Source organism: Eucalyptus grandis, chromosome 3 (assembly GCF_016545825.1).
Source record: "Eucalyptus grandis isolate ANBG69807.140 chromosome 3, ASM1654582v1, whole genome shotgun sequence".
Taxonomy (NCBI): domain Eukaryota; kingdom Viridiplantae; phylum Streptophyta; class Magnoliopsida; order Myrtales; family Myrtaceae; genus Eucalyptus; species Eucalyptus grandis.
In genome coordinates, this window is record NC_052614.1 from 20,603,464 (window position 1) to 20,630,957 (window position 27,494).

At 38.7% G+C, this 27,494-nt stretch overlaps 2 protein-coding genes and 1 long non-coding RNA gene across 8 annotated transcripts in view; all 3 read right to left on the reverse strand.

The window, feature by feature from the left end:
* Positions 1 to 6,071: 6,071 nt before the first annotated feature.
* LOC120291552 lies at positions 6,072 to 7,206 on the reverse strand. Its single transcript, XR_005549677.1, has 2 exons — positions 6,948 to 7,206; positions 6,072 to 6,302 (listed from the first exon to the last, which is right to left on the reverse strand). It is a non-coding gene; the product is annotated as an uncharacterized LOC120291552 (long non-coding RNA).
* Positions 7,207 to 7,266: 60 nt separating this feature from the next.
* LOC120291724 lies at positions 7,267 to 25,796 on the reverse strand. Its single transcript, XM_039309428.1, has 2 exons — positions 25,391 to 25,796; positions 7,267 to 7,320 (listed from the first exon to the last, which is right to left on the reverse strand). Exons 1-2 carry the CDS (start codon positions 25,769 to 25,771, stop codon positions 7,267 to 7,269), a joined length of 435 nt encoding a protein of 144 aa, XP_039165362.1. The 5' UTR covers positions 25,772 to 25,796.
* The window catches only part of LOC120291543 (disease resistance protein RPV1-like), a 37,090-nt gene continuing 31,107 nt past the window's right edge, over positions 21,512 to 27,494 (reverse strand). Inside the window, exons 8-11 of one of the 6 annotated variants that reach the window (XM_039309152.1) lie at positions 23,030 to 23,156; positions 22,618 to 22,853; positions 22,505 to 22,542; positions 21,512 to 22,085 (exon numbers count right to left, since the gene is read on the reverse strand). The gene's annotated coding sequence lies outside the window, so the exon portion shown is untranslated. Of the gene's footprint in view, positions 22,086 to 22,153; positions 22,854 to 23,029; positions 23,157 to 27,494 lie in introns of those variants that run through there. The other 5 variants (XM_039309150.1, XM_039309149.1, XM_039309151.1 and 2 more) reach the window with 5 other exon arrangements.

A 27,494-nucleotide genomic window follows, 5' to 3' on the forward strand; every position in this document is an offset into this window, starting at 1 on the left:
AGTTGATTTCAAATGCTAGGAGAAAAGGAAGCCTCGATAGTTAGAATCCTATTTCCCACCTCAAATTTTAATGTGGATTAAAACGTCGCCATTGAGCTATTAATTACAGAGATCGACAGAAATCAGAAAGAGGAGCCGTGATTGAAAGATGCGAAAGAGAGAAATTATGGTGATGGATGAATAATCAGATGGAGATGGGGATTGCGACGATAGGGACGTGCTGATGGTGGTGTCGATCGGGAGTAGCGGCTACAGCCTTGCGGGGGGCGATGACGAGGCAGTGGCTGCTAAGTTGAACCTTTTTTTCTTTTCGCAAAGTGCAATTGGTTCTTCATACTGGTGTTTGTGACTAGTGGATGACGAAAACCATTTTCAAGTACTAAGGTGTTCAGTAGGGGTGAGCATGGTCCGGGTTGGTCCGGCCACCCCTAACCCTAGGACCAACCCGCCGTCTGATGTCGGTCCTCAATTTTAGGACCGAGGACCGACCCTATTGAGCTTGGGACAAGGACCGGACCGACCCAATGGGTTCGGTCCGGTTCCGTGGTCAACCCAGACCGATCGATAATTTTTTCGTCTTATTTTTTATACTCCCTAAAAAAGCAAACTTACAAATTCAAATTACACATCCATCAATAATGCGACATTGTGCAACTAAACTATAAATACCAATACATATTTAGCAAATTTAAGATGGCACAATAATAAAAATTTTGTACCTACTAACCGCTCATCGAGATATGGGACAATATGGAAAGTTCTTGTAATCATCTATCTTTAATATTCATAACATCATATGCAAAAAGCGTTTTCCTGCATTTAGAGTCCACTCAACCAAAAAATGAGCTTCACATCACTTGACTAGCAAATCACCATAGCAACTGCAGTACTTCTCTACTCTTCAAAAACTTCTACCATTTGACACAAATTGAAAAGCAAAGTGCAGCTGAAATTCATTAGTAAAATACAATTAAACTATAAAAAGTTCAAAATACTTAAGATAAACCATGAATATATAACTTCACATCTTGTTAATTCACTTGAACTTCTAAACACCGAAAACAAAACAAACGACACTTAATTAATACTCAACAAAAGTTTTAAATTAAAATTACTATTAGTACTATTGATAGAACATTTCAATATAATATAATATAACATACATTTTACTTAAGTTTGAATATATAAGAGAATTATAAATAATATAATATAATATAATATACAGGGTTGGTCAGGGGTTGGACCAACCCAAAACTCTAGGACCGAGGACCAACCCGCACGGTGTTGGTCCTTGGAATTTCGGACCAAGGACCGACCGGTCCGCCCCTTGGGAACCGGGACCAGACCGGCAGGTTGGGCCGGTCGGGGTTGGTCCAGGTCGACCCTGACCACCGCTCACCCCTAGTGTTCAGGCAGCAGGTTGTAGCAAAACCTCTCTTATAAGCATTGTGCAAAAAAAAAAATCTAAATTAAACAAGACTGAAAAAAAAAAAAAAAAAGCACCACTATTGTTCCCAAGAGCCCTCCCTCCTAGATGTCTGAGTGTACACCGAACCTAATTGTTGTCAGTACAATCACACGATACAAGTGCTCATCGTCATGTTGGGACAAGAACAGTGTAAGTCCATAACTTATTTTTCACTCACTTATATATCATAAATTTAAAAATTGATCACTTAATTGCCATCAGCAATTTGCCTTGCTGGAGAATTTGACGTGGATGCCGCAGCCCCTGTTGCTTCCATGTTTTTGTGGGTTTCCCTCACAAAAGGTCTCCCGTCTTGCTTTGGTGTTTGCTTGACTTGGAGCTGCGTCTTCCCTTATGTTAAAAAGTAGAAATCATGTGAGTGCACATACTGATTTCAAGGAATTCATCGAAGCCGCTTCCTTGAAAGGGACCCCTCACTCGAAAGCGAGAATGGACGTTCCTGGATCAGCCTCCGATGCTTAAATTAAAAAAACAGAGACGGCCCTCAAAATGTCCCCATTCAGACAAGACTTAAGTCCCTATCAAGCACGAAAAATATTCCCAGGTATAATTTTTTAGGCCTAATTCCATAATAAAGCACCAACTTTACATAAAATCAAGCATATTATTACTGGCAGCTGAGTACAACAGATATTACTAGTAAACTCCTCGAGCAACAGCCACAAGATAAATAGTAACTGCCCAAATATCCAAGACAGTTGCAGGACTTGTTACTGAAGGCCAAGCTCACTAATCCGTGTTTGGCTAAACTGAACCTTCCAGTTAGAACTTAAGGCCAACCCCGAATCACAATAACTTTTTACTGCAATAGTTTGTGCCCTTCAATGCTAAATCGTACCGCAAACTCAAGAGACTTCGTCACAACGTCAACACGAGGTGTAATCATTGAGAAACCGGGAAAAGGAGAGAGAGGAGAGAGCTTAGTCAAAAGGAGGGGAACATGTGGGACACGGAAGAAGAAAATGAAAGCATAAAGAAGACAAAGGAAAGAAAGAGAAAAAAGACAGGGAGACGTAAAGACGAGAAGAAAGTAAGGGGGAGAGAATGAGCGTTACAAAGCAAGAGAGGAAAAGGGAATAAGAAAATAGATGGAGCGGAGCAATTGAGGGAAAGAGAGGAAGCTGCATGCGCTTCGTCATTTTAAGTTGGGTACAGAGCCCGATCCGTTTGGAGGATTTTCATTTGTTCAAATTTTGCTTTCAATTGGTGAGAAGTATGTAAGTTTGACCAGTTTGACTACTTGGAGACTTTTGTTTATATTGCGCACAGAGGTGGGATTTCTTTCGGCCGTACAAAAGAAGGGGCCATATATACTCTTGAGGAAAGAAAAAAAGGTGTGGCCATTTTCTTTATGGAGACGGGCGTTTCAAGCTATGAGTTAACTCCCCGTTAGGCCAAAATACCGCAGGTTTAAATGTCATCTAATATTGGGAAGAACTTGAACATGTGAAGTGGATCATTTGCAACTCACTCTCTTTATGGAATAAAATTCAGATTGAACCACGTAAATTTCTTATAATTGTTATTTTTCCTTATTGATTTATTGGGTTATTTCATTTTCTCACATTGATTTAAAGGCAAGAGCCAATTGGCTTCCACTTTAATTTTACAACAATTAACATCAAAGTTAAGATTAGGATTTATCGAGTTTTGATTTGGAGCTTTCATTTGTCTAATTGTCGTCTAGAAATTCTGTTATTCTAATTTTGTGTGGAACAAAAATAGAAATTAAGAAGTTTAACGGGAGAAACGGCTTGGGCGGTGGAGTGGGATGGGTGTGCTATTAATAACCAAGGTTTGACCTGAGTATTGGATGGCAAAGCTAATTGCTGAAAAATGCTGATAAAGATGAGATAATGGAGATAGCAAAGAGTATGGAGGACTAGCTACTAAGGGCCAAGCACCCCAAGTCACGTTTTGGTAAACTGAATTTGCCATTTAGAACTTAAGGTCAATCCCAAATTAGAATCAACTTTTTGCTACAGCAACTTGTTTCCTTTGATGCTAGGTCTTTACTGCAAACATAAGAAACTTCGTCACAACATCAATGGGGAAAAGAGGAGGAAAAAAAGGAGGAAAAAGGAAGGAGAGAGTTTAGTCAAAAGGAGGGGAACATGTGGGACTAGCGCGGAAAGCAAAGGAGAGAGTAGGAAAAAGAGAGGGGAGCGTAAAGAAGAGAATAAAATAAGGGAGAGAGACTAGCGCGGAAAGCAAGAGAGGAAAAGGGAAGAACAAAATACAAAGTGAGCGGAGCAATTAAGGGCCTGTTTGATAACACTCCCGTGAATAACTAATTCTACTCTTTTATTTTTAGGAATAAAAAAAGAACAAAAATCCGTTTGGTAAATCTTTTATTCCCGGGAACAAAAATAAATTTTTTTGTTCCTTGAAAATAGATTTGGAATAAAATCAAAAAGTAAAGAAAAGTTGTGTCTTGATTCGAGAATAATTCCTAAAATCAAGTCTAATTTTCTTTTTTCTTTTTCTTCTCTTCTCTTCTTCTCTTTCATTTTCTTCTTCTTCCTTTTGGCCGATCAACGACCTCAGCCATGACTGGTGACTGGCTAGACGAGGGCCAGTGACCTCGCCGGTTGGGCCTTGCCAGGCTAGGGCGAGGTCGACCTCGCACCGCCTAGACGAGGTCAAGTCTCGTCAAACCTAATAAAAAAAATTTAGAATCCTACCAAACACATTTCTATCCGGAGAATAAAAATTTTATACGAGTTACCAAATACCCTCTTTTGCTAAAAAATTATTGTTGGAAATATAATAAAAAAAATCATTTTTAATCAAAAATTGTTTTCAGAAGTAGAATCGTTGCCAAATACACTCTAATAAAGAGAGATAGGAGCTACGTGTGTGCTCCCAATATCCGATAAACCAGAATGCAAAACTTTATTGAAATTTCGTAGTTAAGTTATAAATTCAGATCCATTCAAATTCTAAGTTGTTGGTGTCATTGGATAGAAGTTCACCCGATGATGCAAGTGTCAACATAAATAAGTCTTTGTTTCAAGTTCTTCATTATATGGCATGCCCTATTGCATAATTTGATATGTGAAGAACATATTAAGAAGAGTAGATCAGTATGATAAAATCTAATTAGTGGGACTAAGCTTTGTTGATGCACGAATTGTGCGGATCCGCAACTGGACAGTAACAGACCCGAATGCTTTGAAGAATTCGCACTGCCAATAAAAAAAGAAGTGGTCGGACGTTTATCTTTAGCCTCTCGTTTTTGCAGAAGGAGAGGATAAAGATAGAGAAGGCATACGTTTTTTTTTTTTTGTCATAATGAGAGATTTCATTCAAATAACAGTAGAGATACACCCCGCTCGTAAAGTATCAGATAGAATAAGAACTAACAAAATGGGGGAGGGTGAAAGGCCCAAGGCGAAGTCAATGACCCGCGGGAATGGGCCCTGGCAGCCCAGTCCGCTGCTGCATTTGCCTCACAACGGTAAAACCTAATTTGGATACGAGAGAAGCAGGGGAGTATGGCGGCCGTTTCAGCAAGAAGCGATCTTCCTTCCCAAGGCGTCTGCTGTGGGTCAGCCACCGCATCAACCACCCTGAGGCAGTCCGTATCGATGATCAGGGGATCGGCAGACTTGCCGCTCCACAGAAGATGGCGCAGAGCTATATTCAGAGCTTGGATCTCAATCTGCAAGGCGGAGGATGCTTCAGCGTCGCAGAAGAAGGCATACGTTGCCAAAGGACATTTGTATAATGTAGAATGAGGTCACGGGGCTTATTATAGTGGGCTTATCCACAAGTTAGTGTGCTCTATGAGCTTTTTTCTTACTTATAAGGCCCAATAATTCTTGTATTTATCAAGGTTGGCCCAACCAATGCGATGAATCAAGCAGAATTCTCTTCCTTCGTTAGTACAGTTCCAAGAGAAGTGACAGGTTTAAGAGTAGTAAATACATATTCAGGCAACTACGCAATGCATAACGAAGCAATATGACGATATTCAAGGAGAGTGACACGTTATGAGTGGTAGGTAAATATTCAGGTCAAGCGGTCCATTTACATGATCTTGTAGAGCTAAATACAGCTCTATCGAAATAAAAATGTTTGCTCCATCTTGAAATAACAACATAGCGTTCCAATGAAATAGTCATTAATTAGAAGTAAAAGAAGAAAAAAAAAACAATTTTCGTCCCCTGCTTCTATGCTTTTGCTAATCAAATCCTGGTACTTCTATTTTTCTAACAAAAAACCTTCTACTTGCACAAATAGTCAAATGAAGATCTTCCAACGCCATATTTGGCCAAACTTAGCTGCTATAATCGTCTAACAACATCAGGACATTTTGTTGACATAGATGCTACCATGGAAAAAAGGAAAAGAAAAGAAAAGAATTCATCAACATTGACAAAATATGCCCACATCACACTCTAATGTTGTCTAACAGTCGCATCCCCAAATTTGGCATTGGAATAATTGATTAATTAATTTGTGCAAATGGAAAATTTTGGTTAGAAAAATTAAAAGTTGATTAAAAAAAATTTCGTGAAAGTGTAGGAGCGGAAAGCAAAATTTTTCCAGAATTTAGATATCCAAACGGAAAAGCATCGCAGGAGGGGAAATTCTCGCATAGATTGAGTTTGAGGCCCGACCACATACAACCACATGGAGTTCATACAAAAAGGAAAAAGAAGGATCATTTCTAACCTCCCAACATGACCATGACCGCATGCACAAATATGTTGGCTCATCCACAAGCCTTGCTCGTCCATGGCTCGTGAGGTGGCTCATCCGTGGCTGCAAGCCTTGACAGCGAGCTCGATATCCCAATGGCCATCAACTGCGAGCTCAAGCAAATAAAAACAGATGAGCGAAGTCGGGTGACGCCAATGATGAACTCCGCTAATGACAGCCAAGGACGAACTATATGCTAACAGCAGCCTTGAATGCGTTGGGCCATCGACAGCCAAATCTGGAGAACGGCGCTACCAGAAGAGGTCAGACGCAGTGCCGGCAAAGTGAAGGTGGAACTAAAATTAGTTGAACAAACTCTTGAGAATTGAGATGACATAGTCAGTAGTCTGTGCCCTTTGCTTCTGCCACTAAAATTTCCTCCTAGAAGAAAGTAGAATTGCTTGCGGGTATCATCTAATTAGTCTCTTCTACCATAAGTTTTGTCCACCTCATAAACATTGGCAACGGAAAGACAAATGCTTTCTCTTATATCTAGTCATCCGTGACAGTGTAATGCTAGGGCCAAGGATTGCACGTGTTTGTTATCTGGACAGATTTTGGAGGAGCTCGTGCTAGATTGATTTAATGATCACCGTTAAATTGCCTACTTGTGCTTGTTTTTTTCTTCATTTCTCGTCTTGGTTTTTTACACCCGTCAGTTATTTGAGAAATTTTGGTAGAATCATTCCTTTACTGAGATAATGTATCAAATGTGGCAAGCGATCTGATGCTCACAAAGGGAATGACTTACCTCTCAACGGATGGACAGTTAGCAAATCCTCAAAGCAGAGTAGATTCCATATGCAAACTGCATTCTTGTGTCCAGGAAACCTATCCCTCGACCACAATGCACTTGAGTTTATCAAGAAGAGTGCAAGTATTCCCTTGGAGCCATCGATTTAGCTTTTATTCCCTTAACCATAATGCATAGAGATCCACTCAGTTTTTCCTGACACCATGTCTGCATCATCATGCGCGACAATGTACTTATCCTGTCTGCCTCCGAAGACTTCTCTCTTGAAAAAAACACGAGGGCTTTGTAGATACGTTGTACTATGCCTATGGAACAATCAATCAGTCATTTTCCTTTTTTCATTTTCTGAATCTTTCTCCATTTCATCCTCCTAGAACAGGAAAAGACGAGTTAGTCTTCTACCTCTATTTGAGGACAAGAAAATGTAAATATGATCTATTCAACATGTCCTCAAGTCCAAACATTACAGTCGTTTGCTTGACAAGCATTCGTGAACAATAGGGCAAAGCCAGTAAGGCAACCAAGTGTACAACGGTACTATCATTGGGCATGAAGATTAAAATTTAATTTCTGTTTTGTTGTGAACCCGATCGGGATTACAGGGGGACTTGCTGTTTTGTGGAATGATGACTTATCGTTCGATGTTGAATAGGCATCAATAGAGATGATTAACATCTTATTTACTGTTCCTGCTGATAAGGTCAGAATGCAGATTTCTTTTTTTCATGCCCCAAATGATTTTAAAGACAGACTACTTCTTTGGGATAGATTAAGGCAAGTAAGCAAGTTTGATAGCCTTCTGTGGGAAGGAAAACGAGTGGCAGAGAATTATCGTTAGTTGCTTTTCGGGATTGTCTAAATGACTGCTCTTTGATGGAAGTAGTTTGCAAGGGGCGTGCTTATACATGCGTAAACAATAGATAAGGAGCTGATTATGTGAAGGAAAAACTAGATCTGAGTGGTTTGCAATTTATAGTGACGTCTTGCATTCCCTGCAGCGGAGGCCTATGCTCTACCAACAGTGGGATATGACCATAGCCCTTTACTAGGATTTCAAATTTGAAGCTTTCTGGGGGGAAGATCCTGAATGTGTAGATGTTATATCCAAAGCCTGGAATATGGATGATGATGGAAATGAGAAAATAGTGGTGAAATTAGGAAGGGTGACTAAGGAATTACAGTTATGGAGTAAACAGAAATTTACCAACAATTCTCGTAGGATAAAGGAGATAACCAGGAACTTCAAGTAATTACAAATAGTTCAAATTTGAAAAGAATAAAATGTAAAGTATTAAACGAGAGTTGAAGGATATTTGGAGGAGAGAAGAGATGTACTCAGGATTAAGATCAATTGGCATAAGTGGGAGGACAAGACACTACTACAATTCAGCGCCGCAATAGAAATAGAATAACCATACTGAAAGGGCCTGATGATAAGTAGATTAGGGATGAAAAAATGTCGAAGCAGCGAACAACATAATATTTTCAAAACTTGTTTTCCTCAGTTGGGCCAATCCTGGTAATAGACCACTTCCCATGTTTAGTCAAAGCTGAAGTAAACGAAAAACTTATTGCTGAAGTGACTATGGAGAAGTTCGGAAGGCAGTTATCAGCTTGGAGCAGCTAAAGCACCTGGACCAAATGGGCTGAATGGTATATATTCTTTAAACACCATAGGGATATTATAAAAAGGGATGTGCTCACCACTGTACAGTCTTTCTTTGCAACAGGAATTCTCGACCCAAGGCTAAACAGAACCCATATAACTCTTGTTCCAAAGATTCCTAACCCAGAAAAGCTGGAAGAATACTGCCCAACCAACCTATTTATTTATAAGATTATTTCAAAGATTTTAGCCCATAGACTGAAGATGTGGCTACCTGATTTGATTGTTGAAGAACAAAGTGCCTTTGTGTGTGGTCAGCCAATACAAGACAACATTTTTATTGTATAAGAGATCCTGCATTAGTTGAGAACCAATAATTGACAAAAGAAATTTCAAGCGGTTTTAAAATTAGATATGCAAAAAGCCTATTATCGAGTAGAGTGGGATATTCTAAAAGCTTGTATGATCAAAATGGGTTTTGAAGACAAGTGGATCATTTGGGTTATGTAGTGTGTGACAACCGTCTCATTCAGTGTGAAGTTTAATGGAGAATCCCTCCCATTTTTTAATCCCTCAAGAGGCATTAGGCAAGGAGATCCTCTCTCGCTATACCTTTTTATTCTTGTGGCTAACTTTTTATCTTTCATGATGAATAAAGCAATGGCAAATAGAATTATTAAGGATATCAAATTGAGCAGATTGATCGACACTATCACCCCTTTTGTTTCTTTGATGATTCCATTTTTTTATTAGATGGAACCATAACGGAATGCCAGAATATTTCAACGATACTTAATCAATATTGTTATGCATCAGGCCAAGCCATAAACTTAAACACATCAAGCATTTATTTTAGCAAGGGGCGTCCTCATCTACTAACAGGAAACATGGCGAAGGAGTTGAGATTGGCCACATAGGCAAATACTTAGGTATTCCTTCGAACTAGGGCACATTGAAGAGAAATATGTTTGCTTGGATTCTTGGAAGAGTAAATGCTAAATTAGAAGGTTGGAAGGAATAATTAATTTTAAAGCTGGAAAGGAGATTCTTCTTAAAACAGTGGTACAAGCCCTTCCAAATTATGCTATGTCGATTTTCAAAATACCTATTTCAGTTTGCAAAGCAATTGAGGGAAGGATTGCCAATTTCTGGTGGAAAACAACAGATTTCAAAACAATACTTCATTGGAAAAAATGGGACATTCTAAAGCTAAGGAAGGACCAAGGGGCCATGGGGTTTAGAGATCTTATATCAGTTAATAAGGCCATGCTTGGTAAACAAGCATGGAGACTTGCATAGAATCCTAATTCTCTCTTAAGCAAGTTCTTCAAATGCATTTACTTTCATCAAGGAGAGTTTTGGCAAGCTAAAAGAGGTTCCAAGCCTTCTTGGGGACAGCAAAGTTTGTTATTAGGGAGGGATTCTATTGCCAACTCGGTTAGTTGGTTGATTGGGAATGGTAAATCCGTAAAAAAATCAGAGTGCAGAAATGGTTAAAAAGTGGCTTAATTGGGGGATCACCAAACATAAATGACCCAGTTTTGGTGGCAAAACTGATCTTGGCTAAGGAAGAAAATGGAATACTTGAAAGCTAGATGATCTTTTTGATGAGCAATTAGTGCAGGAGATTCAAACAATCCCTGTTAGAGCATCCTATGCATAGGATAAATTGGTGTGGTTAGGCACCAAATCAGGTAGCTATGCTGTTAAAAACGGCTACAACATGATCAGAAAAGAGATTGAACAGAAGTGCAATCCTAAACAAGCTTCCTCTTCATACCAAAATCCCAAAAAACTTTGGAAAGCTATGGGACATGCAGACCTTCCATAAGGTAAAGTTTTCCTATGGTCTCTTTGTACAAATGCAATCCCCTTAAAAGAGAACTTATGGAAGAGGAATATCATACCTGACCCGATATGCTCCCTCTATCAACAGGAAAAGGAGACGATCGAGCACATCTTTATACTTTGCCCTTGGACTCGAGGTATCTGGACTGACATTAATATGAAGATCCAAATCAACTACAGAAGATCACGAGGATTGAGGCATGGCTAATGGAATTTGCTGTAGAAGGAGCTGATTTTTCCTGTCTTTGGTGGCGTCCTCTTTATGGAGCATTTGGAAAGCCCAAAACAATTTCGTTTTTCAGGGTAAACATCTAAACTCGCAAGAAACGGTTGAATCATCGTTATTCTTGCAAGCAAACTACAGAAAATAGAACTCTCAAAAATCGGAATTGAGGAAAAATCCTACCTTTACTGAGTTGAAGGCCTGGGTGCCACCGAGGAAGAAAGCTCTGAAAATTAATGTTGATGCTTCCTTTGTTGATGGTTCTGTGGATGGCGCCATAACTGGTATATGTCGAGATTACAAGGGAGCCATTGTTACTGCTAAATCAGTAAAGGTCTCCTCGGCATCTCAAGCTAAAACCCTAGTCGTATTTGAAGCTCTCCAAATCAGACTATAGAGTCTAATCGTGTGGATTTAGTTGAAACCTTGATAAGTGGTGCTGCAGATCAGTTCAGATGGGAAGAACGTCCCTCAATCAATGACTGTCTTCGATTTCTGAAGGCCCACCCGTCAATCAGCGTAGCCACATTGTCTGGGGGCCTCAAATGTAGTGGTGGATTGCAAAACACAAGCATCTTGGCTCTTTAAAATGGAAAAAAACCACCAAACACTCTAAACTTTGTCCAAAGTGACAAATTTACTTTAAACTTTTTTTGTAATATAAAAAATCTCAAATTTTGCTAATCGTGACATATTTACCTCAAACTCTATGGCCAAGGGCATTTTCGTCTTTTTTTTTTCTTTTTTTTTTTTTTGTGTCATTTTTTCTTCTTCTTTCTTCTATCTGCTAGCCATGACGGAGGGAAGCCAGACTCAAGTGAGAGTAGCCCTCGCCTGGATGTAGGTCTCATCAAATCCGGCAAGGGCAACCTCGCCTAATACCAAGCGAGGGTGCCCTCGCCTAGTCCGAATCTGGTGAGGAATGCCCTCACTTGATTTGGCGAGGAATGCCCTAGCCTGATGCTAGCAAGGGCCACCCTTGCCTGCGTCGAGCAAAGGTTGCCCTCGCCAAATCTAGCAATCCTCGCCTGAGTCCGACTTCCTTCCATCGGCCGGTGAAGGGAAGAGAGAAGAAGAAGGAAAAGCAAAAGAAAGTAAAAGACGAAAATGTCCTATAGTTTAGGTTAATTTGTCACATGGATACAAGTTTAGGATTTTTGTGTCATAAGTTTGGGATAAATGTGCCATAATTAGCAAAGTTTGAGGTTTTTTATGTCACAAAAAAAAGTTTGGAATAAATTTATCACTTTGGGCAAAATTTGGGGTTTTTTATGGCTTTTTCCTTTTTGAAAAAGAAGATTTTTCTTTGTGGTCTGAATTACAGACATCATTCTAGAATTAGATCAAATTCACTCATATAACTATTGCCAGCCATATTGCCCTACTTATGTATCACAAAGTTGATGAATTGGCTCTCTTTTTGGTGAAAAATGAAATTTATTACTCATATTCCAAATTACAAGAGCAATAAGAGAATAGCATTTCGACTGAAGTTTGAAAAAATTTCAATTAATAAGCATTTACTTACCCTCTCCCTTGGACTTTCCACCCCTTGATCTGACTCACTTTACTCACTGCCGCCTCCCACCGTTCCCTGCTCTCACCTCCAGGCCTCTGCTCGTGCTTATCCAAATCCTCCACGTACAGTTTCATCTTGAGCTTGACATCGGAGAGTGTGGCATCAAAGAAGATGGATAGGATCTCCGGCTTTCCAATGGATTCGTTGAGCTCCATCACACGAGTGAGCTTGCTGAGGCACCAAGCGCTCAAAGTGTAGCCTCTGGAGAGGACTAGTATGCAGATCTTGGAGTCGCAGACCACTCTCAGGAGATTGTCGATCCGATCACCAGTGTGAAACTCTTCGCTGTCACTGTAAGCGACAATCCCCTAAGCTGACCATGGTCCGATAGAGGCAGTTAGCGAAGGTGTTGCAAATGTCAAGGCCTCTGAACTTGAGTTAGAATTTAAGGCCAATCCCAAATCAGAATCAACTTTTGCCCCAGCAAGCTTGTGCCCTTCGATGCTGAGTCTGACTGCAAATATAAGAGACTTTGTCACAACGTGAACACGAGGTGTGGTTGAAAGGAAAAAAGAAAGAAAGAAAGGGGAGAGTTTAGTCGAAAGGAAGGGAACATGGGGGACAAGGAAGAAAAAATTGAGGGCATAAGAAAACAAAGGAGAGAAAAGGAAAGAGAGAGAGGGAGCGTAAAGAGGAGAATAAAATGATGGAGCGCCGTTTGAGCAGAGACCTCATCACTGCCCCTCGCAGTTGAGTAAACTCCAACACTTCTCTCGCAATTTCGCAATATTTCCAAATTCGATCGCCATTGTAAATTCATTTACCTCTCCATGGCCTGAATCGGCCAACTTTTGTTTATATAATTGAGCACGAACAATTGAAAACATCCGAAAATGTGGTTTGTGGAGGAAATGTCAAATTACTTTTCGATATGAGGCGTAAAGTCTTTGGACTCTCATCTGGGATGCCCTTCTTTTCGATTATAATTTGATTTTCTGTTGGATATATGAATCCAAGATTTGGTCATCAAGATATCCAAGGGCGGTGATTTTACTTGTACATCCAAGGTTTAACCAAGACCAAGATTCGGGACTCCTCTGATTGCCATGAAGTGAGGGACTCTTTTGCCGCACGTGAAAGAGGGCTAAAAGGCTGCACAGTAAAGTTCTTTTCTTTGGCCGCACAAAAGGAGCAAGAAACGCAGTGACTTGTGCAGAAAATTCAACATCTAATTGAGGCATTTTTCTTTTTGTGGATACATGAGTGCTTCAATTCGTGAGGTAATTCTTAATGATTTATATATTGAACTATTACGTGAGACTAAATACTATATGATTAGGTATAATTTAGGGTTAGGAAACTCTTGAGGGTGCGGGGAATTGTAACTCTATAATTTTTCAATTGAATAGTAGATTATTTGTGGCTATCTCTTCTTATGAAATAAATACAGGTCATCGAACTGAAATACATAAGTCTATTTGTATTCTTTATTATTACTCACTGATTTCTCCTGTGATTTCGTTCTCTTGTGCTAATTTAATTGCAAACATATGTTAATTATCACATTATTTTACAAAGGATATTTTGGAATTGTTTCTAGGCTTTTGCTTGTTTGACCATTCTTTGGAAATACTGCTATTGCAATTACATTGGAGCAAAAATAGAATTGACTTTAGATTGTTGAGTGTTATGCCATCAACAACCAAGTAATGTCTAAGGTGTTGAATGGCAAGACTAAGTAGCCCGGAATGATGAGAGATGCCGATAGAGGATGAGTTAATGGAGGGGGCAAAGAGTAAAATTATGTTGAACCTTTCAAATGAGGTGTTAATAGAGGTGATTGAAGAAAAAGATGCCATAACAATGTAGCCCACTTAGATGAGTTTAATAATCTCATAATGGATCTTGAAGAACCTTGATGAGACCCTATCTTATGAAAAACAAGACATGATAATGTTGGTGTCTCTACAAAAGTGTTATTAATTATTACTGGGGCGTATAACAATTGTGGTAAGTTAATAGATGGAAATTATATTCAAACTAATAGCAGTAAACCATCCAAATATGTGGTTCAGTTCCGGATTCGTTTTTGTGTTTTGGTAAGCTAGTACATATTGGTGACAGGATGACCGTACAACAGTGACTTTTAGAGTCGAGCTCAGTCCTGGATTCGAGGGACCCTACAGTTAGTGGCGTGTTCTACTAATGATATTTGTTGGTCTCCGTCATTGACTCTTCCGCATTTGTTTCCATTACATCTTCCTAGTACAAAAAAAAGTGAAACGTTCTTCTCCAACTATTGTAGCATAAGAAAATTTAAATATCATCCAATCCATCCGCCTTCATGTCCGAACATTACAATGCTTCATATCATATTCAAGGTACATTAAATTTGTTATTTAAGGATTATGTAGAAAATCAATGAATTGCTCGTAATAAATGGTTGATAAATAGTGGAAATAGGAGCACTAAATAGTGTGATATGACTTGATAATAAAATACTACTCATATGCCAATTCGTTCCATTTTTATAGATTAGTAGGACACTACTAACATCCCAATCAACTGCACCAACCTTTAAGATTGGACTTACAACTTTTATTGACATAATTAGCAAGGGGCCCGATATTTATGTTACCACTATGTCATCTTTGATTATTTGTCAAACTAGATATTCTTTAAACATAATTTTATCAATTGGGTTGAAGAGAACATTTCTTTTATTACAGAGATGTACATATATATATATGTATATATATTCATTTCGGATTCCAATTCCAATCCACTTGATAGCACAATTCACATGGTAAGTGCTGGCTAGTTTTAGTCACTAAAGTGGCAGAGTGAAAAAAAAGAAGAAAAAAAAGCCAAGTTAATGTCAACGTAATGCACTTTGGCTGCATTTGGTAACACATTTGAAAGCCCTCTACAAAATCATATGTTTACCAAATAATATTTCTCTTCAAATTACTTTTCAAAATGTTTTTCTGGTAACACATTTGCAAAGCCCTCTACAAAATCATATGTTTATCGGATAATATTTCTCTTAAAATTACTTTTCAAATATTTTTCAATTTATTTTACCAAACAATCGTTATTTTGCGTGCTTTTTAAATTAAAATCTTTGCATTTCTCCGAAAGAAAAATCAAATCAAACGCAGCCTATCATTACCATAGGTCCGCAGCCATTAAAGCTACTCCTATCTCATCATGCATAATCGACCGTGGACAGTGGGCCAATGGTAGAAAATCTGTGTGGCACAACTCAAAATAGATGACACTATAGTCCATGATAGAAATTCAGGCAAACCGCTCAACTTGTTATTTAATTTTCTTAAAGTTTTCTATAGGCTCATTTAGGACCTCCGTAGCCCCACATCAGTGCTAAATGTCCTTAAATTGCACAATAAAAAAGTCGAAACAATAAACAAGGTCACGCTATATATATTCATTGTCTAAAATCAACGGATTTATCAAATACACTACTAGTACTTGATTGCATATTTTGACAAGCTCTAGAACTCAATGGCATGATGCAACAATTTTGGCGAGCCTCATTTGTGAAGATTGTCATATAAAATCAACAGACTTATCGAATATACTTGAAATTCCGACTTATGAAACTGTTGAGTAGGATTCTCTTATGTCTTTGCTCCCACAGCTTATATCAAAGAATCTTTGGAAAAGAAGGGTTTGGCTTCTAATGACTAATTTAAACGTTCGATGGGCCATTCTTTATTTCAAACATTCTGCATTAATTTAAAATTATGAGAATTGACAACAAATGTCATCAAATTATTATAAGAAAAAAACTCAATTTCTTTTATATCTGGAAAATTACGAATTACGAATTTCTCAGCGTTTCCAAAACATGAGACTCACTGGAATTGTGTGCATGACTGACTTTTCAGGCGGTACATGCTTTTCTTTGTTTTCCAAGTGAGGCATGAGGATCTTGTATGTGGCATTTCAATCACCTGTGGTTGCAAAGCCTCTGTATGAGGTTGTTTAATTTGTAGCGTCTCATCGCACTGCTGACATTTATATTTGCACATCTTCACAATCAAGAAGACAAAATTAAAATTGAAATGGAGGGAGATGACCTCCATTTACCGACTGCTCCTAAAAAACTCGTCGAAGGTATTTGACGAATATAGATTCATTTTTACTATGTTTTAAATAGCTTGCTCAAGAAAAGAGGAAATACTGCCCCGTTGAACACTTGAAATTTACAGGCTGCTTTAGACTTCGTCACGAGAGAAGCGAGAGAAGAGCCCTCATCTAACTGGCCAAGCGGATTAGGGCGCGTACAGGAGGTGACCCAGGGAAGCGCTCTCATCTAACTGACAACCATTCTCTTGTTAAGGAGATCTTTGTTACTACAAAGCTCTTACTGGTTTATTTGATTTTGCAGACCTCCATCATCATTGACTTCAGGCGACTTATAGCCCTTGCCTCCGTCACCGTTCGCTTCCTTCAACTCCATGCTGCGACCTCTCTGTTCGCCCCTGTTCCACGGCGGGGGAGTCCCAAAAAATCAGATCTCACTCGAGATTTCTTCCCCGGCACCGGCCATCAGTGAAGACGCTTCCAGGACTTCACTCATTCGTTTGATCATTTTTTGTGACCATCTACTGCATCTCCAAGGTAATTGCATAGTGGCAATCCAAAAGAAAACACCGATTACTGCTCTGTTCTGGTAGGTTGAGTCCGAGTAATTTGATCGAAGTCTGAGAGGAAAACGATACCGATTGAGGATCTAACGGTAGTCTAAACACACTTTGATGCCAGTCGCTGCAGGGAATCGTCTTTTGCTATTCTTTTGTTTAAAGCCGATCGGCCATAGCTGCTGGTATTCACCTTTTGCAAGATCGAAATGAGTATCTTCTGTTTTGGGTGTGCAAGAACGAAAACAGAGGCTGAGAATTTAGTTCTTGCTAACTTGAAAATAGTACGTGTTGAACCGGTTTTGACCTCCACTAATTCGTCATCGTTTTGTTAGTCAACTTAGAGTTAAATTTCCGAGAATCTTGATTTTTAATATGCCTCACATGTTTGCGTACGCGTTTGTCGTAACATATTAGATCACGGATCGTCTTTGCTGAAGGCTTCTTCTCTGCGGGTCACTTGAGAGAATGCATTTTCAGCATATGCAAATACATGTGTCCTTTATCTACATGTCTTCTCGGTTTACGTCATTGCTACACGACACTCACTTCCAAATACATGGGTTCTACGATGCGAATATATGAGCTCCGGCAGTGCAGATATACGAGTGAATGGATGAAGAATGACGAGCGAGTTGAGCAAGAATGAAAGGAGTGTAACGGAGGTTTGAAGAGATGGGAGCCTCCTGAACTTGAGGGTGATGTTATCTTTTTCTTGGTTTTTAGGGTAACTTGATCTCCTAGATAGTTCTTGAGATTTTTTTTTTGTTAAAAAAAAAAGGGAAAAAGACAGAAATTATAAAAACAAAAAAAAAATGGAGTAATAATTAAAATTTAAAAGGCCGTTAGCAAATCTCTTAGATCTACCTCTAGGGAATAGTTCATATTTAGCATTTAATATCATCAGTGAAGACCTCTAGTAGGGAATTTCTATTAGTCAAAATTAAACTTCGGTTCCAATTTTAGGGACTTAGCTCACCGGACTTTAGAAATCTTGGGCTTTCAACTTTCCTAATGATGACATTTTCCCAAAGTAATCGGAATTTTTTTTAATATCAAATTCTCAATTTTTTCATTAGGGTTTTAAAAGCCTAAAATCTCTTGAGGCCATTTTCTTCATCCGGCCCCTCTTCATAGGCTTCACTCCCAACTATGACTCCTTCCTATTGAGCTGCTTCACCAATGTTGGCATCGACTATACCTTTTAAGTATGTCGCCAGTGTCTTCCTTGCCTTCTTTTGTGGGTTTTAGGAACCCGTGAGAGAAGGCAAGGAAGACCTCAACGATGCAAATGGCGATCACAAGGGCATAGCTGACGCTGACATTGGTGAAGTGGCCTAATAAGAAGGAGGCATAGCTGGTGGCGAATCCCATGAGGAAGGGCATGGTGAAGAATATGGCCCTTGCCAACATGATCATGTGGTGGATGTCAATCCAATTAGAGGTCCGGCTCGCCATCATTGACCCAGAGAACGAGATCACATTGAGCATCCCCATTAGGGCATAACTTGCACGTCAATTATCTTCGGGTCCTCCTTTATGTATACCACTGCCTTGCTCATTGATCCTATTTCTTCCCAATTTTTTTTTTAAAAAAAATCTTATTTAGCATCACAATGTTCCCACGTAAACCGTAACTATACATACAAGAAGTTGAAAAAATAAAAATAAAAAATATTTCGTGCCCTATTTTCCTCCCTTTTTCTTGAATTTATTTTCCTTATTTCGTAGTTGATCTATAAATTCATATCCATTCGAATTCTAAGTTGTTGAATTCATTCAATAGAGGTTTACCTGATGCTGTAAGTATCAAGTTAAATAAGTCTTTGTTTCAAGTTCTTTATTAGATATTGTGCCCTGTCGCATAATTTGATATGTGAAGAACATATTAAGAAGAGTAGATCAAGATGATGGAATCTAATTAGTAGGAGTAAGCTTTGTTGATGCACGAATCGAGCAGATCCTCAAGGAGACGGTAATGGACCCGAATGCTTTGAAGGATTTGCACCGCCAAAAATAAAAAAGCGGTCGGATGTTTGTCCGCCGTGGATCTCCAATGCCCAGATCAATGTCTTCTTTTTGGAAGGAGATGCTAAATATTGAGAAGGCATACATTGCCAAAGGACATTTGTATTTTGTAGAGGGAGATCATGGGCTTACTAAATTGGGCTTATTCGCAAGTTAGTGTGAACTATAAGCTTTTTCTTACTTATAGGGCCCATTTTCTTTTTTCTTTTTTTTTCGGCAAGCTTGGCCTGACCAATGCGATGCACCAAGCAGAATTCTCTTCTTACTTTAGTACAGTTCCAAGAGAAGTGGCAGCTTATTCAAGCTACCACGCAACGCATAAAGAAGCAACATGGCAACATTCAAGAAAAGTGACAAGGTTACGAGTGGCAGGTCAATATTCAGGACGAGTGGTCCATACACATGATCTTGTAGAGCTAAATGCAACTCTACCAAAATAAAAAAAGTTTGCTCCATCTTAAAATAACAATAGAGCGATCCAATGAAATAGTCATCAATTAGAAGAAAAAAAATGCTTTTCTCCCATGCTTTTATGCTTTTTCTAATCAAATCCTGATATTTTTAATTTTCTAACAAAATCCTTATGCTTTTCCTGTCCTGGCTGCGAAGACTTCTCACCTGGAAAACCCCAAGGGCTTGCAGATACAATGTAATTTGCCTAAGGAACAATCAATGCCGTCTTTTTTCATTTTTTTATTTCCAGATTTTTCTCCATCTCATCATCCTAGAACAGGAAAATATGAGTTAGTCTTCTAACGGGTAAGTTAAATTCATTTCTTCATCAAACTAAGCTGGGGATTAACTTTTTGCTGTAGTAACTTGTGCCCTCCGATGCTAGATCTCCACTAGTATCTTAGCGACTTGCTTGATTGTTAAATCATGTCACAAATTTGAGATGTATATGAAACCTAAAAGAATTTTGATTTGTTTAATTTCGGTGTGCGCTTTAATCTGAGTAAAATTTGGATTTTTGGGGCTTTGGAAATTTTGATTTTGTTTTCTGTTCGAGGAAGAGTATTTATGTTTGGCCGATTCGACTTCTTGGCTCTTTGTTTATATCGCATGTGGAGGAGGGACTTCTTTTGGCCGTACAAAAGAAGGGGAAGTGGCTCTCATATTTAATATAAAATTGTAGGGTCAGTAGATTTGTTAGGAAGAAAAATGAAAAGATCGTGGGTTCTAATTTTCTCATCCCCTTCAGCCGCGCAAAAAGAAGCAAAAAGGTGGAGTCATCCTTCTAACCACGCGGAGAGGAAGAGGAACACACGGTGATCGTTTTTAGCGCAAAGAGTTTACATCCTCGTTCTCTTTCCGGAGATACGGATGTTTCAAACCGTAATTCTCTATAAGGCTAAACACTGTGATTTAGGTGGAATCTAAAGTTCAGAAGGGATTGAGTATGTGAGCTACTATACCATATAATCCTTCGATTGATCAGTGGATAATTTATAACTGATCTTCCCATAAAGTAGATACCCACATTGGGATTTCATGCGTTCCTCATTGTTCCTCGTTGATTTATCTAGTTATTTCATTCTCACATGTTGATTTAATAACAAAATCCGATTAGCTTCCATATTAATCTTATAATAATTGGTATCATAACTAAATTTAGAATCTTTTTGAATTTGATTTGAGATTTTTGCTTGTATGATTTATGTTAAAATTTTTGTCATTGCAACTATGTCTTGAGCAAAATAGAAATTCAAAAATTTAACGGGAGAAACAACGTGGGCGGAGAAGCGAGATGAGACATTGGATGACAAGGCTTAGTTGCCGGAAATGATAAAAGATGCCAATAAAGATGAGCTAATGAAGAGGGCAACAAGTATAATCATGTCGATACCATCGAATGAGATTTTAATAGAAGTGGTGAAGAAGAGAGATGTCGCGGCATTATGAGGAAAATTTCGGGCTCTTTGTATGAGAAAGGGCTTAAATAATTGTCATATATGTTGAAGATGATGTTTTAGTTTCAACATTCTGAACATACTTCCACCAAAGACCACTTAGATGAGTTTATTAAGCTTGTAATGGACTTGGACAATGCAAGCGAGATCCTAATTGATAAAAATTAGGGCATGGCCTCTCTATCGAGACATAAGATCATTGTATTGATTCATTTACAGGATTGTTTCTCTAATGAATAACAGAGGAACTTGCGAGATGACGGTCCAACACAAAACGTAGCATGAGGTCAATCACTTGCCCTTGGTAGTTTCAAGCCTTCATCAATCATCATCTGGATGGTCTAAAAGGTAAATAAACTTTTGGAAATGTGTCAATCGCGTCCTTAGCATGCAAAACTTGACGAGGAAATTAAGCCCGTTGTTATTCCCCACCTCTGGATCAGATTGTTTCAATCTAGGACCATTTGATCACGATATTAATCGACGTTCACGATGTCACCCTTTCTTGCTGTCCATCCTACCTCTAGTCCGTTTCGGCAGAATTCAACAATTTGATCCCAATCCTTGCTTTTGTCAAATGGTCCAATCTCCACCGTTCAGGGAGGAAGTTCACCATTCAGCTCTCTACAATCATCAGCATAAATCTCTTCTAAACCAATTGAATTATTATTTAGTTAATCGAGATATTTCATTTTTGTGGTGATAATTAGCAGGTCATCACGATAATTTTTGTGGCAATAATCAGTGTTTAGTGAATCAATGAAACCTTAATACATTGAATTCCAGCTTTTCAAACTTGAGAACTACCGAAGGAACAAACAAAAAAAAAAAAACTTGAGACCTGCCATCCTCAAAGTTGATTAATCAAAGATCTCCATCAAATTGTCCACCCAATACAATTTATCAACCTAACAATATCATTAGCACACTACTCAAGCAACATCCTTAGCTCCAACTAGAACGTGAACACTGACTGCCCAAATATCCAAAACAGTCACAAGACTAGTTATTAAAGGCCTAGCATACCAATACACTTCAGGCAAATGCCAAATCAGAATAACCTTTTTCTGCAGCAGCTTAGGCACCCTTCGATGCTATATCTTGCTGTAAACACAAAGGGATTCATCCCAACGTCAACAGGAGGAGCAACTTGATTATGCAGCAAGTCATTCCTAGCTCTCCAAATATTGCATATGGAAGCCATTCTACAGTAGCTTCAGCGTAATCAACTCGAAAACTACTCCCTGGGCAGCCTGCTTTATCCAGTGAAGCCCAAAAATCCATTTCCCAGGAACTCGATCGGTAGCACATAGGACTAGAGGTCTCCTCCACATCTGCGAAGGGAGAAGAGTTTTGTCAAGAGGCTTGCTGTCACCACTTTCTTATTTCACTGTCTTTTTTCTTTTCAAGTTCATGTGTACTGTGAGCTAGCTTAGATTAATGATCAACAGCCCCAGACACAGTCTATTTCCAGCTCGATTGTTTCGTTCATTTTATTTTTACTTCTTTTCGTATTTTGGCATTCTCAAGTTATTTGTGCAACTTTTATAGAACCATCAATCTACCAAAAATGGATAAAGAAACAGTGCCTTGCTGTATATGACCAAAAATTGATAACAATCTTCTCAACTGACTCTGAAATACTGAGTTATCTGGAGAATTAGGTCATCTTCTTCTTTAACTGCTTAAAAATGACTTCTTATGGCATGAAAAAAAAGAGGGACCTAAGGCACAAATAATTAGAAGAACATACCGAATACCTAAAGCTTGACCTGGTCCGATATTGCGCACCTTTGAGAAAAGTATCATATGTATCGGAAATCGATGTGGCACACAAATGGGTTTTCACAAAATGGAATTAATTACCTCGGACAAATCCACATAAAGTTTCTCTTGTGATGGACCTGGGAGAGGGGGAACATGTCCTCAGAGCAAACTCCATTACTTCTGGCAATTTCACAGATTCCCAAACTCGATCACATTGTGAATTCATCCATCTCTCCATTGCTAGAATCAGTCACATTTTGCTTAGAGAATTGAGCATGAACTTTTGGAAACATCTGAAGATGTGGTTCGTGGAGGAACTTGCGAATTATTCAAGCCTGCAAGAATAGTTTGTACTATTGAGGGAAGCTAATAGATGATATTATATCCAAAATAGCAGCAGAACATCTAAAGATTAGTTCAATTCCTGTTAGTTTTTGTACGTTGATAAGCTAATAGATGTTAACTTGTGTGACAGGATGACAGTATATTCATTTTAACAGCAGTGACTTACTTGTAGAATTGAGCTCAGTGTCGGGTCCTGGAGACCATAGAAAACCTATAGTCAATGGCAAGTTCTGAGAATAGTAGTTATTGGTCTCCATCACTGATTCTTCTGCATCTGTTTCCCCTGCATCTTCCTAGTACAAGAAAAAATGAATCAGTCTTCTTATCCAATCCATCTGCTTTGAAGTCCACCATTCCAATGCTTCATATCATAGTTGAGGTACAATGCATATTTTATTTTATTTATGGATCATGCGTGAACCAAGGTGTACAATAGTGTACATTATACACCTTGGTTCACACATCACGTTCAAAACTAATTATGCAAACGAGTGCTAGCAGAGATCTATCATAATCCATAGCTTTATTAATTTCCGGCAAATATCTATATGAAAGGACTTCATGAACTCAACATAATTATCCAACTATTTGGCAGTATGATGATTATATATCTATTAACCATGTAAATATTTCACCAACAATTTATTGGCTACTTCATATTTCTATCTAATTAGATTTAGCTATCAGAGAAAAGAAAAACATACATTCCACCATTTCATTAGATAAAGATGCACGTGATATCATGAACTATTTCTTTTGTACAGGCATCTTCTTCTTTTTTCACAAATTTTTATGTTTAATAAACCTTGGACAAGAAAAAAAAAATGAATACCAAGCAATATTTAAAGTTTTGACAAATGATAGAGTTGTACTATTTCGCATGCTTGCCTTTCTAAGGTGACTGCAAACCAAACAGTTACAGTTTGCTAGGCAAAGCTCGATAAGTACAACTGAGAGCCACACCTGCCAGGTCACTTCGTCTCCGATTAATTTTAAAATTGATTTCGATTGCTTTCGGTTGTCTTTTCATTTCTGTTCTGTTTGCGTCAATTCTGATGTTGTCCATAAGAAAACAGAGGGGACCAATGAGCTTGAGGGCATTCTGTGGAGATGAAGTCGGGGCGTTGGAACATGAACCATAGCAACAGCCACCTCATGATTGCTGTGCGTCATCACCTCATCACCGCCAGGTTGTTTCTTTTCAATTAAGTAGTAAGAATTGCTTGTACGCATGGATTTTCTACTCTGATGTTTGTGTTCTGTATTACTCTATGCCATTCTGGTGTTAGTACTTCACACCACATGCTCACAACATTTTCAGCGGAATGCCCGACTCCATTGCAGATAGTTCCTATTGCATTCTGTTTACCAATGTCTCAATGTTCAATGGAAGTTGCGTTTGTTGTGTCTTTGCTAGATTTCCCGTATATAAATTATTGGAATGTGAACTAATTAGATATATAGGCGATGTATGTCGAATGCTGTTCATAAGTGTATGTGTGGATCAAATCCTGTTTATATGTGATTGTGTATGTCAAATGGTGCTCCTGCATGTTACTTTGAGATGGTGAGGTGCTGAAGGAAAGAGGAGAATGCTGGGAGTACTATTTTCTATTTCGACATGAGGCTACTTATGATCATATACATGAGTAGTCCATGCTTGTTGCAAATATCAAAAGAGTTCGTGTCTGGAGCATGCGAGCTGCAAGTATGCATGATTTGAGAAGAAACAAGAGCTGTAAATGAGTTGAAAATAAACAATAAAATGAAAGCCAAATGAGATTGGATGATTTGATTGGATGAGAACCGAACAAAAGAAACTATAATTGTTGTTGCAAAAACTCAAGTGAATGCTTGACGTCAGACTCTTGAGAATTGAGAAGATGTAGTCAGTAGTGTCTGCTTTTGCTGCCACTTCTGCCACTACAACCTCATCCTAGAAGAAATTAGAATGGCTTGCAGATAATCTTCTAATTAGTCTCTTCTACCATCAGTTTTGCCCACTTCACACATTGGCACGGGAAAGACTAATATTTTCTCCTATTAAATCTAGTCATCCGTGACAGCATAATGCTAGGGCCAAGGATTGCACGTGTTAGTAATCTTGACACATTTTGGGGGCGTTCATGCAATATTTGATCTAATGATCACCGTTTGGGACATCCCAAAATTGCCCACTTCAGCTTGTTTCTCTTCATCTCCCCTCTTGGTTTTTTGCACTCGTCAGTTATTTGAGAAATTTTGGTATAATAATTCATTTACCCAGATAAAAGTATCACATGCATTGGAAACTATTGTCTAAGTTGTCAAGAATCTTGACCATGCTTCTATGTGGCAAGCAATTTGATATTCACAGAGGACCAAACAATAATCCATAGATTTATATAAAAAAGTAAGAATTAAGACATGAAAGACAGAGATAGACAGAGAGACTAAGGAAGCAAACAGAACAAGCGAAAATGAGGAAATGCGATGCCTACAGCATGGCGTTTCTGAAAAATAAGTGAAAGATAGAAGGAAGACGCACCTCGTTGAATGTCATTCTCATCCTGACAAGAATCATCTCTTTATAATCCCGGTAAGTGCCCTCATAACTACTTAGTTTCATGCAACCCCATACTTCTATCATGCATTCATTTGGTATCTTTGAGTTGGATACATCAGTCAACCTTTCCAACGATCCACACCTGGAAAAATACAAAATACCCAAAAGCTCCAATTCTTCAAGGCCCTCAACAACCCGTAGCCCATTGCATTGGTAGATCCGCAAAACCTTTAGCCTCTTCGAGTTTGATAAACCGCACAACCCTCCTAGGGAGTCGCAGTAGCCAACTCGAAGTTCCTCTAATGATTCCATTATACTGGGAAATTGAATTTCAAGTAGCTTTGGGCAATCTAAAACTTCCATTTTATCGAGCTTCCTTAGGCTTGATGAAATAGCGACAATCGCTCGAGAAACTCACATTCTCTCACATCTAAATTTCTCAATAGTTCAAGCCCATCCAATTGAATTTCCCTCAATGGAGAGCTATGGAGACACAATATGGATAAATTTTTCAAGTTGGAAAATTGTGGTCCAATGACTATCGAGTCAAAATTGTCCATGCCAGATAAAGTGAGTTCTCTAAGTTGAGGTAGGCAACCCAACTCTGTTGTGAAATGGGAAAATCTGAAAGGCCCCACTCAACTTCTCCAACTTAGATAACTTTCCAAGCCATTGCATTTGGATAGTTCGCATTGGGTCGATGGTTGGGCAGGTGCTTGTCTAAAGCCATTAGACAAAAGCATTTCCACTAGATTCGTGAGGTTCTGAGATCCGGAACTAACCGCAATGATGCCGAGTGAACACGTAGACAATGCAAACTCGAGGAAGCTTTGGCAACTCTTGAAGCTCATTGCAATGTGTTAAATCCAGCTTTTGGAGTCGCGTGAGGTAATTGATTGCCATTGGCACTGCACTAATATTGGTATATGAAATGTCTAGGATGCTCGAGACAATAGTTTGCCAATTTCAATTGGAAATTCGCCTGCAAGTTGCTCACAATGTTCAGCATTGAGCTCCTCCAACTTCTCTAGCATTTCAATGCGCGGGTAACCTCCTTATTGGACTAAATCCCATCCTCATCACCTTCGGTTGCTTCAGATTTTTATCGAATCGGGTAACTCAACAACATTTGTCCCTGAAAGATTCAACTTCTGTAATGATGTCAAGTTGCCTATTGATTCTGGAAGCTCCCCCAAATTTCGACAATATTTGAGTGAAAGAAACTCAAGTTGCGTAAGCTCTCCAATAAAAATTGGAAGTTCCACAATTGGTGCGCCCGATAGATTTAGGTATGACAGATGTTTTGCATTGCCAATTGAATCAGGTAAACTTGTAATTCTTGAGGATGATATATCCAATTGAGACAATGATCCTAATTTCCCTATAGAGTATGGAAGTTTCTCCACTTGAGAGCACCTTTTGATAGAGAAGTGCATCAAATTCACAAGTCCTCCAATCTCCCTGGGCAAAGTGCGAAGATTCGTACACCAAATAATGTCCAACTGAGTAGAAGTTTCATCTTCCCAACGGAGGAGTCACATTTTCGCAAGTTTAGACAGTAGTGAAAATACGGTGTCTCCAAACTCGGGTAACCAGTCCATTTCCATCTGTGAAAGTTTCTCGACAATCACGTAATGCGTGTGGAACTTCCAATTTTCCAACATCTGCAAAAGTAGTTGAAACATTATCGAGAGAGGGGTCAAAGAAAAAAAAATACGATGTGGAGAGAACAAAAGTAAAAATTCAGACTTTCAAAAATTTTCATCCGCCCCGATTTTTGGCGTTTCAACTGTGCTAAAGTTCGAAAATTACTAGACTTTTCAAGTTTAAATTGGCCATTCTGCAATCTAGAAGAGGATAATCCCAAAAAGCCATCTTAGTTTCAGGCAATGATAGTTGATATCTCCAACAAAGTCCCTGCTTTTATTAGCTTTTGACATGTATTCATAAAAAGAACTTGATGAACTCAACATAATCATCCAACGATTTAGCAGTATTATGATTCAACATCCATGAAGTATGTACATAGTTCACCCAAATTGTATTAACTACTTCATTTTTCACTTTAATCAAATTCAGCTCTTAG